This window comes from Hoplias malabaricus, chromosome 3 (genome assembly GCF_029633855.1).
Source record: "Hoplias malabaricus isolate fHopMal1 chromosome 3, fHopMal1.hap1, whole genome shotgun sequence".
NCBI classification, from domain to species: domain Eukaryota; kingdom Metazoa; phylum Chordata; class Actinopteri; order Characiformes; family Erythrinidae; genus Hoplias; species Hoplias malabaricus.
In genome coordinates this window covers 53,636,036-53,648,580 of record NC_089802.1, presented here as the reverse complement: position 1 = coordinate 53,648,580, position 12,545 = coordinate 53,636,036, and the positions used below count along the sequence as shown (strand labels likewise).

The window sequence follows — 12,545 nt, the reverse complement described above, 5'->3', positions numbered from 1 at the left end:
TTGCTTTGCGTGTCAGGATCATTGATTCTAGTCCTATAGTGCTGAAATCCTAGAGTTTGGTTATTTTCCATGTTTAAACAGATGTGTGATATTTTACAAGGGTATCTGGTTAAATAAAAAAAACAAAACTTTCTCAGTTTAGCCAGATAAATTAAGCCTAAATTACCTTATTCAGGTAACTGTGTGGAAAATAACTGCAGTAAATGTTTAAGAAAAAATGTAGATGGACACTAATCTGTTTTAAAAAAAAAATTGTTATTTTGACCACAATACTGTAATTAATCTAAATATAAATGAGTAAAATTTCAAATGACACACATACAACTGAGTTTGAGACGACTTAGTTCAGCCTGATGTCTTCTTGTCTGAAGCTATTTTGGCTGAAGTACAATGGCAGAGACATGATTTTATTCATGTGTTTTTTCCTGAGCTATCTTATCTAATATCCGAATCCTGACATGGTGTTCTGAAGATGTACTGAAATGTTCATTGTACCATATTTACCATTTTTTGTATAGGCATGATATCTGCTTCTAGCACCAAGCATGATTTAAGTACTATGTTGAGTTCACCACTTGTTACTGATTCATCCAGACATGTTTAAAAGTTCATTTATGTCTATGAAATTCTAGTGTGCAAAATAAATAAGCAGAAACCAGGAAGTAATTTTTAACTAATGATTTGAATCTGTAACGATGATTCTAATAACTTGGGTCACTCTGCTACCAGGCATAGGCATAACTCAACATACCTTTAATAAAGCCAAAATAATACTTTAATAGTCTAATAAACAAGTGTTGAGAGACATCACACTGCCCTTAAACATTGGGCTTAGTTTGGCTGGATCAGCTTTGCCAGACAACTTGAGTCCAATGTCAAGCCTGTCCAATTGGAAAAGAGCCAAAAGATATTTCTATTGGACAATCCTCAGATCAAAGTTTTGCATAGTGGTATACCCCCTCAGCTTTATGAAACACTCCCCAGATTCAAATCATTAGTTATTTACTGCCTTCATTAGTGTGTTATGGGAGGGATCTCACTAAACTCTACTGGACTCTAGCCTTTCAGAACCTAAACTTTAGACCCCTGGTCTAGGTACTGTCCATTTAAATATTTGAATGTTTGTCCATCATACAGTGAGTGTCACACACAGTATGGGCTGCTGGCTGCAAAATTCTCGTGTGGTGCCTGAGGCACTGTCATGGAGTTTTACACAATTGCAAACTGTCCTGTAGAAGGGAACGGTGTCTTCCTTTCCCTCTCCATTTTTTTTTCTTTTAAAGTAGGTGTCACCTTGTATTTTTGGGCTCTCTTGAAGGTTGTTCATTACCTACAATGAGTTTTAAATGTTTGTGGACATTTAGCAATACTGCCTTCAGGAATGTTTAGATTTTGCTAATTCTAGGGACCCCAACAACAGCATGCTAAAGCTAAGATGTAGGACAGCCAAACACACATCTCCTAAGTTCCCATAACCTAGGCTGACCGTATACATACACACACACACACACACAGACACACAGATTGGCCCAAAGGCACAGGGTTCCATCTCCTGTGGCTGATTAGGGGCTGTTGGGGATTGTAGAAGGATTAGTGCTGATGAAATCTGGCCGTCAGGACATAGCCCAGACCGAGACGCTCTCTTTCTCTTTTGTGTAACCTTCGTCTATTTCTCATTCAAGCTCACAGTTGTTGTTAGAGTTTTTCCCTCAGGAAGTGGTGGGGAGGAGGTTTGGTCATCTGAGGCAAGTGTTTTTCTTTTTTTTTCTTTTTTGTCAGTCTCCCTCACATAGGTCTGTCCAGCTCGGCCCCCCGCTGCTTTGGAGGCCGCTCCCAGGAAAGGAAACATTCATAGTGTCAGTCCCTCGCAGCTCAGTGCCAGCCTTCACACCTCCCGCTGCAGCTTTATCTCCGCCCCTGACTCTGCTCTGCTCTCACAGTCCTCCTCCTCTAGCTCCTGCAATGAACAGAGACATAAACATGAAGATGTGGTCAATTTTATTGATCTCCAGAGAACATTATAATGTTCAGTGCAGCTGTGTGTATGGTGCAGTAAACAGACGTAAAACATAAATATATCTACCTTTCTCCATAATTCAATCACTGACGGAGACAGAGTCATTCTGAATTGCTTGATGCTTGTCTACTGTAGCACACACATTTCGTTACAATGGTGATGTCTGCAATGCAAACAGCAGGTTTTCTTGCTAACTAAAATGAACAGTGAACATGCATGTGTACTGTGAGTTTTTAAATGCTGTGTTTTGATAAAGGGGAAAGAGGCAAATCTGAAACGATCTTGCCTCAAAGCGTCCATGTACCACACCATACTGTTACTGAATTGATTCATAACCGTTCAATCTAATAACCTTCTAGTCTGAAGAAACATTTGGACTTTCACCATCACTGACCAATTCAGAGATGGTAGGCTTTTTTAATTTTACATTTTAACATTGGTTTGATTGGATTATGCAGACATTTTGAACAATGGCTGGAATTCTCATTTAAGTATCACATTCAGAACTAAAGGTAGTGTCACAGTCACACAGCTCCAGGGACCTGGAGGCTGTGGGTTCAAGTCCTGCTCCGGGTGACTGTCTGTGAGGAGTTTGGTGTGTTCTCCCTGTGACCGTGGGGGTTTTCTCCGCATGCTCCAGTTTCTTTCCACAGCCAAAAATAACACACGTTGGCAGGTGGATTGGCGACTTGTGTCTATAGGTGTGACTGAATGTGTGTGTGTGTGTGTGTCACACTGTGAGGGACTGGCACCACTCCAGGGTGTGTTCCAGCCTTGCGCCCAGTAATTCTGGGTGGGCTCCAGACCCACCGCGACCCTGAACTGCATAAGCAGTTACAGACAATGAATGAATGAATGAATGAATTAATTAATTCAGAACCAAAAAAATGCTGTGTAAATTTGAACTTCATATTTGACTGAAATTAACTGAACACTTCAGTTCTACAGAGAGAATATACTTTTTCCTACTTTATCTTAGCACCATACTCTACTGGTTGAGATCATTAACATATCCAGATAAAACCCATGTGCTTACATACCTAATCCGCATAATCTATAAATCACTGAGCTTAACAATTTACAAGGACACTCATAAATTTCAGCCCTCCCAAAACATTTAAATCAGCCTGTTACCTGTACTGTCATTTGTAAAGATCTCTGCTTATCATGTCATTTCTGTGGTTTGTGTTAAATTAAGACAAGTCATCAACTTTATAAGATGTTAATTTAAACCACATCTGACTGGCTACAAGCATTATACCACTGAATCATTGAACAGCAAGCTTATTATTCATTTACTAAATGTAAAAAATATAATGTAACACATTATTCAGTAACTACAGTGAAAGTAACATGCAACAGATGAGAAAATAATAGTTAAAAGTGTAAGGATAACTTTTGTATGAAGTACTCAACTGAAAGAACAAAACCACTTGGATTAAATCATTTCTCTGTTTCCGCTTTAATGTTAAAAAGTTTTCTCTGTCTTGTATAAATGTTTCCATTTCTGAGAAGCAAGGTTCTGTTCCAACTATGAGGATATTGTCATGAACACACGAGTCTAAGTAAAGCGTGTCACTAAAGCACAATTTAATTAAAACTACTGAATGCTGATTATTTTTGAAAATACAAAATGATATTAGACGTCACTCCTGAATTTCCAGCTCCTTTACTTCAACAGAATGTGCATATTAAAATGCTCCCCTAATGGAAAGTGTCCATGGGATCAGGGCATGGGCTTGTACTGAATATATACTGAGCCCTTCTAACTTCATGCTTCAAACAGCGCTGATTCTTCTCAGCGTACGTGTATATGTTGGGACTGGATGAATAGTTACTGTTCTTTGACCCTGAGGTGTTCACGTTATTGAGATTTGTTCAAAAAACACAGTTTCACACCTCAAAAACACTTTGGTCAATTTTGAAAACCTTAGGCTACGTTCACACAGCAGGTAAAAGTTGCCCAAATCTGATCTGTTTCGTTATATGTGAGACAGATGTGTCATGTTTGTGGCTGTGTGAACAACACAAATCGCATTGAATCTGATTTGGGCCACTTTTTATATATGGTATTGAGATCCGATTCTGACTTTTATGTCACTCCGGCCGCTGAGAATGATCTCCGGGCTACGGAAGCACTTTTATCTTATTCAGGTGTTCAGGGCATGGAAACAGACTGGTCAAAGAATTTTTCGTTTTGTAAAAAATATTTGGAAATGAAAATCATGAAACTCCTTAATCCAGGTTCCTGGGTATAATAATCCTGGATATAGTAAAACACATGGACGTTTGTATAAAGTGTTTTTTTATAAAACAAACAAGAGAAAAGCTTCCTTTTTAGTCGTTCTATATCTATATCAGTTTTATATTATTCATGTCGTTATGAAGCTGTATAAATATGGATCATGGAATAAACTCATGTTGGCACTCGTCTAGTTCTCTTTGGAGACGACGTGTTCGTGAGAGGCCCGGGAAATTTGTGCTTAGAGTGAAAGAAACATCTGTACACACTTTAATATACTTTACAGTCTTTAATGAATGCCCTGTTTCTAATATAGAGCTTAGTTAGAAACACACTGACATTTTCTTCTGGTCAGCACCTGAAGCATTGTTTTTTTGCACATGTGGGTCAATTCAGGATCGTGATCTGTTCAGACTGATGTCAGAACAAAAAAAAATCAGATTTGGTCACGAAATCAGATTTGGGCCACTTTTATCTGCTGTGTGAACGTAGCCTTGCTGACAGTTAAGCTGCAGCTGTCTATTTTCACAGGTGGTTAATGGGTTTTCAGTTGTTGTTTTTTTTAATAAAAACACTGCTATTATAAATTAAATGTCAGGGTTCAAATATGTAAACCTTATACAAATGAGCTGAAAAATAATTAAATAATTATAAAAAAACTGAAGTGAACAGTCACCATATAAGCCTAATACACTGATGCATGGACATTTAATACAATACTATGTTGTTGGAGCCAGACAGAGAAGGAACTCTGAACACTAGCAGTGAACTTGTCTAATGCAGTAAAAGTAATTAAGTGATACGGAACTCCAGGCAAACAAAGAGCTGACCAGTGGCTTTTGTCACCAGTATATTTTAGCACCTCTATCAGCTGTTCTACTTGCCATTGGCAATGTTCTTACAATTGGTAGAAAAGTTTAGACTTTGTCAGATGCATTCCACCTGTTAATGGTAGACATTTTTTGTACTCAGACTTGATGCTGCAGTTTAGTATCTCTGAAATATGTGTTTAATGGCTCCTCTGAGATCTAAGAGCTCAGCTGTAGGTTTTGCTATTCATCTGCATGTTCCGGCCGAATCTAACATAAATGGTAGTTTTGTCATGGCAACGGCAGTTCGGTTTCCATTCTATGTGACCAGACAGAACAGGGTAGAATATAAATAGGTTGCTGATGTAAGAAGTAGAACGTTTTAGTCACATGACTGAAGTGAGTACAGTTATTGCTAATATGCCCTTCTAACTTTGCATACACACAAATAAGCTTGCTGTGTTTTCATAACCTCTATACCTAGGGGCATATGGCATATGATGGTAGTTAAACTTAGGCCAGAACAAGCTGATTTATGGACATTTGCACCTCCAACCTATATTAAATGTCCAAATGTTTGTAGAAACCCACTTTTTTTAGAGAAACTTTTAGAAAACCTGTTTTTTTTTCTCTCAACTACTGCTAGGTGCCCGTATGGTGAATGCAGTTGTTCACTTGTGACAACAAAGCTTGCTTTATCACCATATAAAAACTTTACATAAAATGGGATACTGTGGACACGCTGCACATGAGCCTAATGTATAAAGCCCCAGCACTGCTGAATGTCAAGCCACGGATAGAGAGGTATAAAGCCTCCCGTCACTAGGCTGTGAATCCGTGGAACTATATTCTCTGGAGTTATGGATTGCCAGCTAGTAAGAGATGGAGCTGTATTTGTGATCCAGAACTAATCCTCCAACAGCAGTACCTGACCTCACTAATGCTCTTGTTGCGGAATGCCAAAAAGTCTTTGCAGAAATGTGAACACTTGGTATAAAGCTGTCCCAGAAGGGTAGGCATTTTTACTCCAAAAGAGAACAAACTAGCTATTAATACCCTCCATTTCAGAAGGCATGTTGGATGTGTTGGATGTTCAAAAACATTTGGCCATTTAATCTGTCATTTCACTGTTTGCCCTGAGCAATGAAACAGTAAATGTTGTCATCAACAGCCAGTTTTTTACATAGTAATAAAGAGTGATACTGATGATCCTTCCGAATATTTAAATGACTGTTAATCTTTTAACGTCAAATTCAAAGTCTCATTTTCTTTTCCTAATACAAACCCTAGTCGAATAAGATGAAAATAATCTCATTGTAAATATCCTTTATGATATTCACTCTACAGTAAATAAGTAAGTAAGAGAAAAATAAAATCCTGTGACCATATGATTTTCTCACACAGTGAAAGAAGCCACCATTTTTAAGCCCTTCATTGAGATGTTCTTCTTTTGTCTTGCTTCCTGATCGTGTTTTCTTTCTCATTTTTTTTCTCTTCCTAGTAAAGTATCAATTTCCTGACCACTGTCATGTCTGACCTGCTTTGTTCAGGGTGCCTGTCTGACAGGCAGCAAATATGGAAATATGCCAAATATTTCTGCTAGTGCTCTTGGATGACAAATATCTAGCTAAGTGACTTTAAACAAATAACAAGATTCTAAGACATCATAAACCCTGAATTTGTGTTATGGTGAGTGGCCATTTACGAGAAAACTGAGAAAAGTCTTATTATGACAGAAGATGTGTCCCATGGTTGTGTTAAAGATGTCATGGTGTTCCAGGAGGGTCAAATTGTGGGCCTGCATCCAGGGGAAAAAATACAACTTGCTGAAGAGATTGCTGAAATTACCGGAAATGGAAAGGCGTCAAGTACATTGTTCAGATCTGTAAGGATAGTGTTCGCGATCGATATAACAGCAAATTTGTTTGGAAGATCTATGTGGTGATATGTACTGTTTGCATTTGAGGCTAACAGGAAAAAAAAGGATTCCATTTGATAGGGATCATAATGACTCGACTCAGGAACAATGGAAACAAGTCATGTGGTATCATGAGTCTATATTCACACTACTCCAGAGGGATAGGCGCATCAGGTAAGGCAGGAAAGCACGCAAAGCAATCCATCATGCATAGTGCTAAATGTAAAAGTCCAGGTCCAGGCTCAGAATTTTTTATTTATATATTTTAGAACAACAATGCCAAGATTTATCTGGCTCAGAGGGTGAAAATGTGGTTCAAGGAATATGAGGAATAATTTTCACACATAAATTACCTCTGCTAGTTGTCCTCCTTTGGTTTTTAATTGGATGTGCTAAAGAAGATTTTACTGAGTGGTTTGACTCTCCCATTATCTAAACAAGACCTCTGGCAAAATTTTCAAAACAGTACCACACCATGACCAAAAAATGATTATTTTTTTTTTGGCCAGGCAGTGTACATAACTGTTGCTACTGAAGATTTAGAGGTAGCTGTATGTCTGGATAAAGTTTACATTGTTAAAGTAGCAAGTTTTGAGGTTATATGTAGAGGTAGCTAGTGAACCAACTTGCTAGCTTGTTATTTCTGTATTTACGTTATACATGTGGATAAAGGTCTGCAGTTTTCTCCTGACAATGGTATTAAAGTCTGCCATTTATCTTCACCCCTATTCTAAGATAACATTAAAAACAAACTCCGTCAGGTTGTTTACTCCTGCAGCCATGATTTTTTACAGTCCCTTCTTATTTTCTGTCAACAAAAAGTTCAAGCAGACACAAAGCACTACATTCAAACAGTTGTTTATATCTTCCTGTAAATGTGACTTTGTGAAGTCACGAAGTGCATAATTATTCACACTATTATCGAGAGACTATTGAACTATTAGTAAAAGACAAATGAAACAGTGTCTCATAGTGTGTTCAGCTTCTGGCATCTCCAGGCCCCTGTGCTGTAGATTGAGTTTTTCCTGCTCTAAAAAACCTGAATCTGTTAAAGGTGTTACTCGTGCAGGGGGAATCAAAATCCTGTGGTTTGCAGGTATGCCACTATTGTTTTGTATTTGACTCCCATTCAAACCGCTTTACATTCTGTTAATAAAAAAATCAACTTACTCTCTTCAGAGTATTCTGCTATTATTAGAAGCTTTTTGTCCAAGCCACTTGAGGTTACTTTCTGTAACTTTTGTTGTCTGTTGATCAAACCGAATATCGCCAGAGGCTGTATTCACATGGAGCAGGTTTGTGCTGATGGGGAAGAAAAATGAAGAAAACCAAAACAACGAAAAAAAAAAAAAAAAAACCCTGCATCTGAAACAGACGGCTATCCAGTCACATCAGATACTAGCTATAAGTTCCAGATAACACTACCGCTACAAATAGTAATTATAATAGTAGCAACAATGACTCTGCACTTGGCATGTTCATCTCTATCTTTCTTGTTGCTGTGGGAACCCCCCTCCCCCTTTTTGTTTTCCTCTCATCCTGATTGGGTGTGTGAATAAACAGATGATGTCACTAAGCAAATTTTGGGTGTTACTTTTTATCAGTATTACGCTTGGCTAATTGAAGAAGAATGCCCTCCATTGTTTTGGAAATGATTAATCATCTCTGTCGTGATGCAGCCTGATTAGTTCAATAAATCTCTCATGGGAAGAGGGCTAAAGGAACTCTTATGAACTCTGAGGGCTCAGCTGTGGCAAAAAATCTGTAGAGCATTTTACAAAGCAGTTGCTTCCCATAGGTCTTCTGGGAAAACAGGAGATGACAATAAGGAAAACAATGTTTTGTGTACTCTACCTAGTTTACGTGAAACAAAGAGGTTAGATCTGATGTGATCTTAGTAGATATGCATGACTGGAACTGTCTTACCTCTTACTTATAAACACTTTACTGCAGTTAGACTGTTTATGATTTAACAATGCAATCTATTTATTGAGCCAACTGACACTTGGCTTTAGAGAAAAGCCTAATAAAAAATCGGCCATCAGAATCAACCATAAATGATCATGATCTGTGCATCCCCAGCTATGAATATTTCACAAATTCATCTGAGCAGCTTTAGCCTTTAATCTGAAACTAGCAACAATTCACAGACATTCTTCTATTAATTGCAGCATTGCGACAGCAGCATAGGTGTGACATGACTTGTCTGCTTGTGGGAATAAATTGGCTCACATTTCAAGCATTTACTTGCACTCCCATTGTCTAAATGTCCTCATTATACTTGAGTCCAGTTACAGTGGCTCAGTACAGGGAGATGAATCAAAGACCAGAAACCCTTCACAGATATAGGCTACTGCTGACTTGGGATTCATTATCGTGGGAATTGTGGGCTGACACTGATCATCTTTATGTACATATTTGCCAGTGCCTAAACAATATACAATGTAGAAATTGCAGCTGATATACGCCTTCATGAGGGAATGCCAACAGTGAAATATAACGCCCATATGTTTAGGGTGAAAATCCAGTACAAAAATAAAATGCAGTCTTTTAACACTGTAGCCCAATGTCACCTATGTCTCAGTAACAGAATGAAAAACAAATGTATCTGCTGATATAGGTATGAGCCTGATACAACTGTGCATGCACACTATTGTCTGTTTAAAAAGTGCCCTTTGAATGAGTTATGGAATTTTTTTTAGTATTTTAAGATACCTGGGAGAGGCAATTCTGAAACAGAGCTAGTCATTCAGAAATCCTACATTAAACATGGGGAACTGACAAGGGATATCACTTTATTATTATATTAGGGTTCCTTACATTGCTGTCCAATGAAAACAAATATCTCCAATATAGCAGCTTTATAGGAAAAAAATACCCCTCCTTAACGTACAGGGGAAGTCAATGTAAAAAGAATTTACTTCAAGTCATTTTGGAGCATTTGGTCCATTCAGCGTGGGTTCTTTTCAGAGTGAGAAGTGCAGCCACTGTGTTCAAATGTAATGAATGTAGTAAACTAAAAATATACAAAAACAAACATGGTTTTTCATTTGACAGCGACCATTATATATAGATATTTTAACAGGTGTGATTGCTTCCAATTGGACTCAGTGTAGACTCACGAGTATTGTCTTCAAGATCGTCTGAAAATATTGAGCGAAGATGCTGAAGGATATTTATGGCAGTCTACAGAAGCACAGCATCAGCACATTTACGCTCCTTTTAGCTTCAGTGTTCAAAATTACACAAGTGCCTTTGTCATCACTAGAGCAGTGACTTCCTGTTCAGGCACAAGGCACTTCTCAGCACACTGCTCTTGTTGTTTACGTCACGCTTACTTGGTTCAGCTGAGCTTGGGAGCTGAGAGTGAGTAAAACTGGGAATAGTCTGGAGTTGTCCAGGGACTGTGTTAGGAAACACTGTAGTAGACCACTGAGAGACGCTTTACAAACACACTACTACGTGGCTAATGGGAGTTGGGTGTGAAATGGTAGCTGTCCCTGTCTTAATAGTGGTAGTGTTTGGTGTGCCTGTGGTTAGCCACTAGTTGATTGGCAGGAATCTGTGGTAGGTCCTTCCATGCTCCCAGCTACAAAAAAAAGACTGAGATCTCTTGGTATATGTGCTGGAGGCCTCTAAACACTGTTCTGGCGATAATACTATTCTAGTAGAACAATCTGCATAGAACAGACATGCTAATATATGTAAACAGCCTGCTAACTCTCTCTCTCTTACTGTAAGAGCAGTGTTTTAAGTGGTACTATCAGCAGGTGCTAGTCAGACATGTGTGGAACAGGTGCAGCTACCAGCAAAGGTGGCAAGAGAACAAAGTAAGCATCCTCTCCATGATTCAAGATTCTGAGAATTATTTTATTTTATGGACCTACCTCTGGCTATCAATACCCAGTGGGTGCTATTCTGCTTCCAGCACCCTGATAGAGAATAAACCTCACAGTTTGCATAGAAGCTCCAAACAGGCCTCCAACGATTGTGCTGTTAAATGGCCTGAATGGAGTTGATCAGCCACACACTGCTATGTGTAACCCCACCACCCTTGTGTCACAGTGTTGTTGTGTGTTACCTGTAGCCCCTACGTCTGCTCCTGGTTCCTCTTCGGATACCCGAGAAGGCGCATGACCTCACTGCAGTATGCCTCCACCTGGTTGACCTGCTGCACGCTCAGGCGCTCCCTCCACGCCGAGATGGCCTCTTTGGCGTCTCGGGATGAGATGAGGAACGGTTTGTCGGAGCTGTAGCCGCGGCCTCGCGTCATGTTCAGCACGAAGGCCTCGAGCTCGGGCGACGTCGTGAGGTCTGCGAACCGGTAGAGGCGCCGCAGCTCGTCCACGGGCCGCAGCACCAGGTCCTCGTATCGGATGTGCATGTAGTTTGCGCGCAGCCACGGCGGCGCGCTCGAAACGAGCATTACGTCCGAGAGCCACGCGTCGCAGATGAGCTCCATGGCCCCCGACACGTAGTTCTCAGCGCGGTTGGCGCGCGCTCCGGCTCCCGGCGCCAGGAGCGCGCGGAAGCGGTCCGCGCGCCTCTTGCTGCGCAGCACCTGCACGCTCTCGCGCACCAGCGCAAGCTTGGAGCGCAGGCGCGAGTTGTGCACGGCGCGCGGGTCGCGGAACAGCTGCACGACGCGCAGGTTGAGCGTGGGGTCGCGCACCAGCGGCGCGAGCACGCGCGCGTCCAGCACCCTCACGTCCTTGATCACCACGGCACGGTACGAGCGGCACTCGCGCTCCAGCTCGGCGAGGTCGCGCGGCGCACAGCGCCCGCACACGTCCGGCTGCACGAGTCCCACGGAGCGCTTGCGGTACGCGGCGCAGAGCGGGCGCGAGCAGATCACTTTGTTCGTCTTCCAGCCGAACACGGAGGCCGTGCTGACGTTGCCGTCCCCCGCGTACAGTCGCAGCACGGAGAAATCGCAGCGGAAGAGCGAGCTCATCATGTCGCGCACGGCGCCTTGTAGGCTCGCGGCGTCCCCAGGGTACAGCGCCTGCCACATGTTCCACATGGGCTCGTACAGGTAGAACACGTCCGGGTGCTGGTTGAAAAGCTCCCCTAGAAACGAGGAGCCCGTGCGCCACGTCGCGTGCACGTACACGTGGATCTTCTCGTCGCTCCTCGTGCCGTTGCCGTTCTCCTCGCTCCTCCACCCGGCCGCAGCCTCCGTGCCGTTGCCGTTATTGCTGTTGATGCTACTCCATAGCGCCACCGTATTCTCCAGCTCCGGACACCGCTGCTGCTGCGGGTGAACACCGTGCTGCTTCCCCGGAGAGTGAGCACCATAGTCCAGCACGTACGGCACGAGAAGGAGCGCCACGGAGTACGCCGCGATCAGCAGGATGTACTTCTTCTGGAGCCTCCGCTTCATCGCCGCGGCGCTCGAGGCCAAACCAGAGCTGGAGCCGCCGCTGAAAATTCACTGAGGACAGAACAGACAGGACCTGCCTTCTCACCAGAGGAGAGGAGGGGAGGGGAGGGGAGGGGCGATGGAACACGCCCGCGCACGCATATACACATATACACACAGACACACACACACGCACA

At 41.7% G+C, this 12,545-nt stretch overlaps 1 protein-coding gene across 3 annotated transcripts; it reads right to left on the bottom strand.

Annotated features, from left to right (window-relative positions):
- Nucleotides 1-14: 14 nt before the first annotated feature.
- On the bottom strand, nt 15-12,453 carry chst7 (carbohydrate (N-acetylglucosamine 6-O) sulfotransferase 7). Of its 3 annotated transcripts, none has more exons than XM_066662809.1 (2): nt 11,068-12,453; nt 15-1,957 (listed from the first exon to the last, which is right to left on the bottom strand). In XM_066662809.1, the coding sequence occupies exon 1, from the start codon at nt 12,367-12,369 to the stop codon at nt 11,077-11,079; it is 1,293 nt and encodes a 430-aa protein (XP_066518906.1). In that variant the 5' UTR covers nt 12,370-12,453; the 3' UTR covers nt 15-1,957; nt 11,068-11,076. The 3 variants fall into 3 exon arrangements, with proteins under 3 accessions (XP_066518906.1, XP_066518908.1, XP_066518907.1); XM_066662811.1 differs by lacking the exon at nt 15-1,957 and adding an exon at nt 1,975-2,180; XM_066662810.1 differs by lacking the exon at nt 15-1,957 and adding an exon at nt 9,810-10,002.
- Between the last annotated feature and the right edge of the window lie 92 nt (nt 12,454-12,545).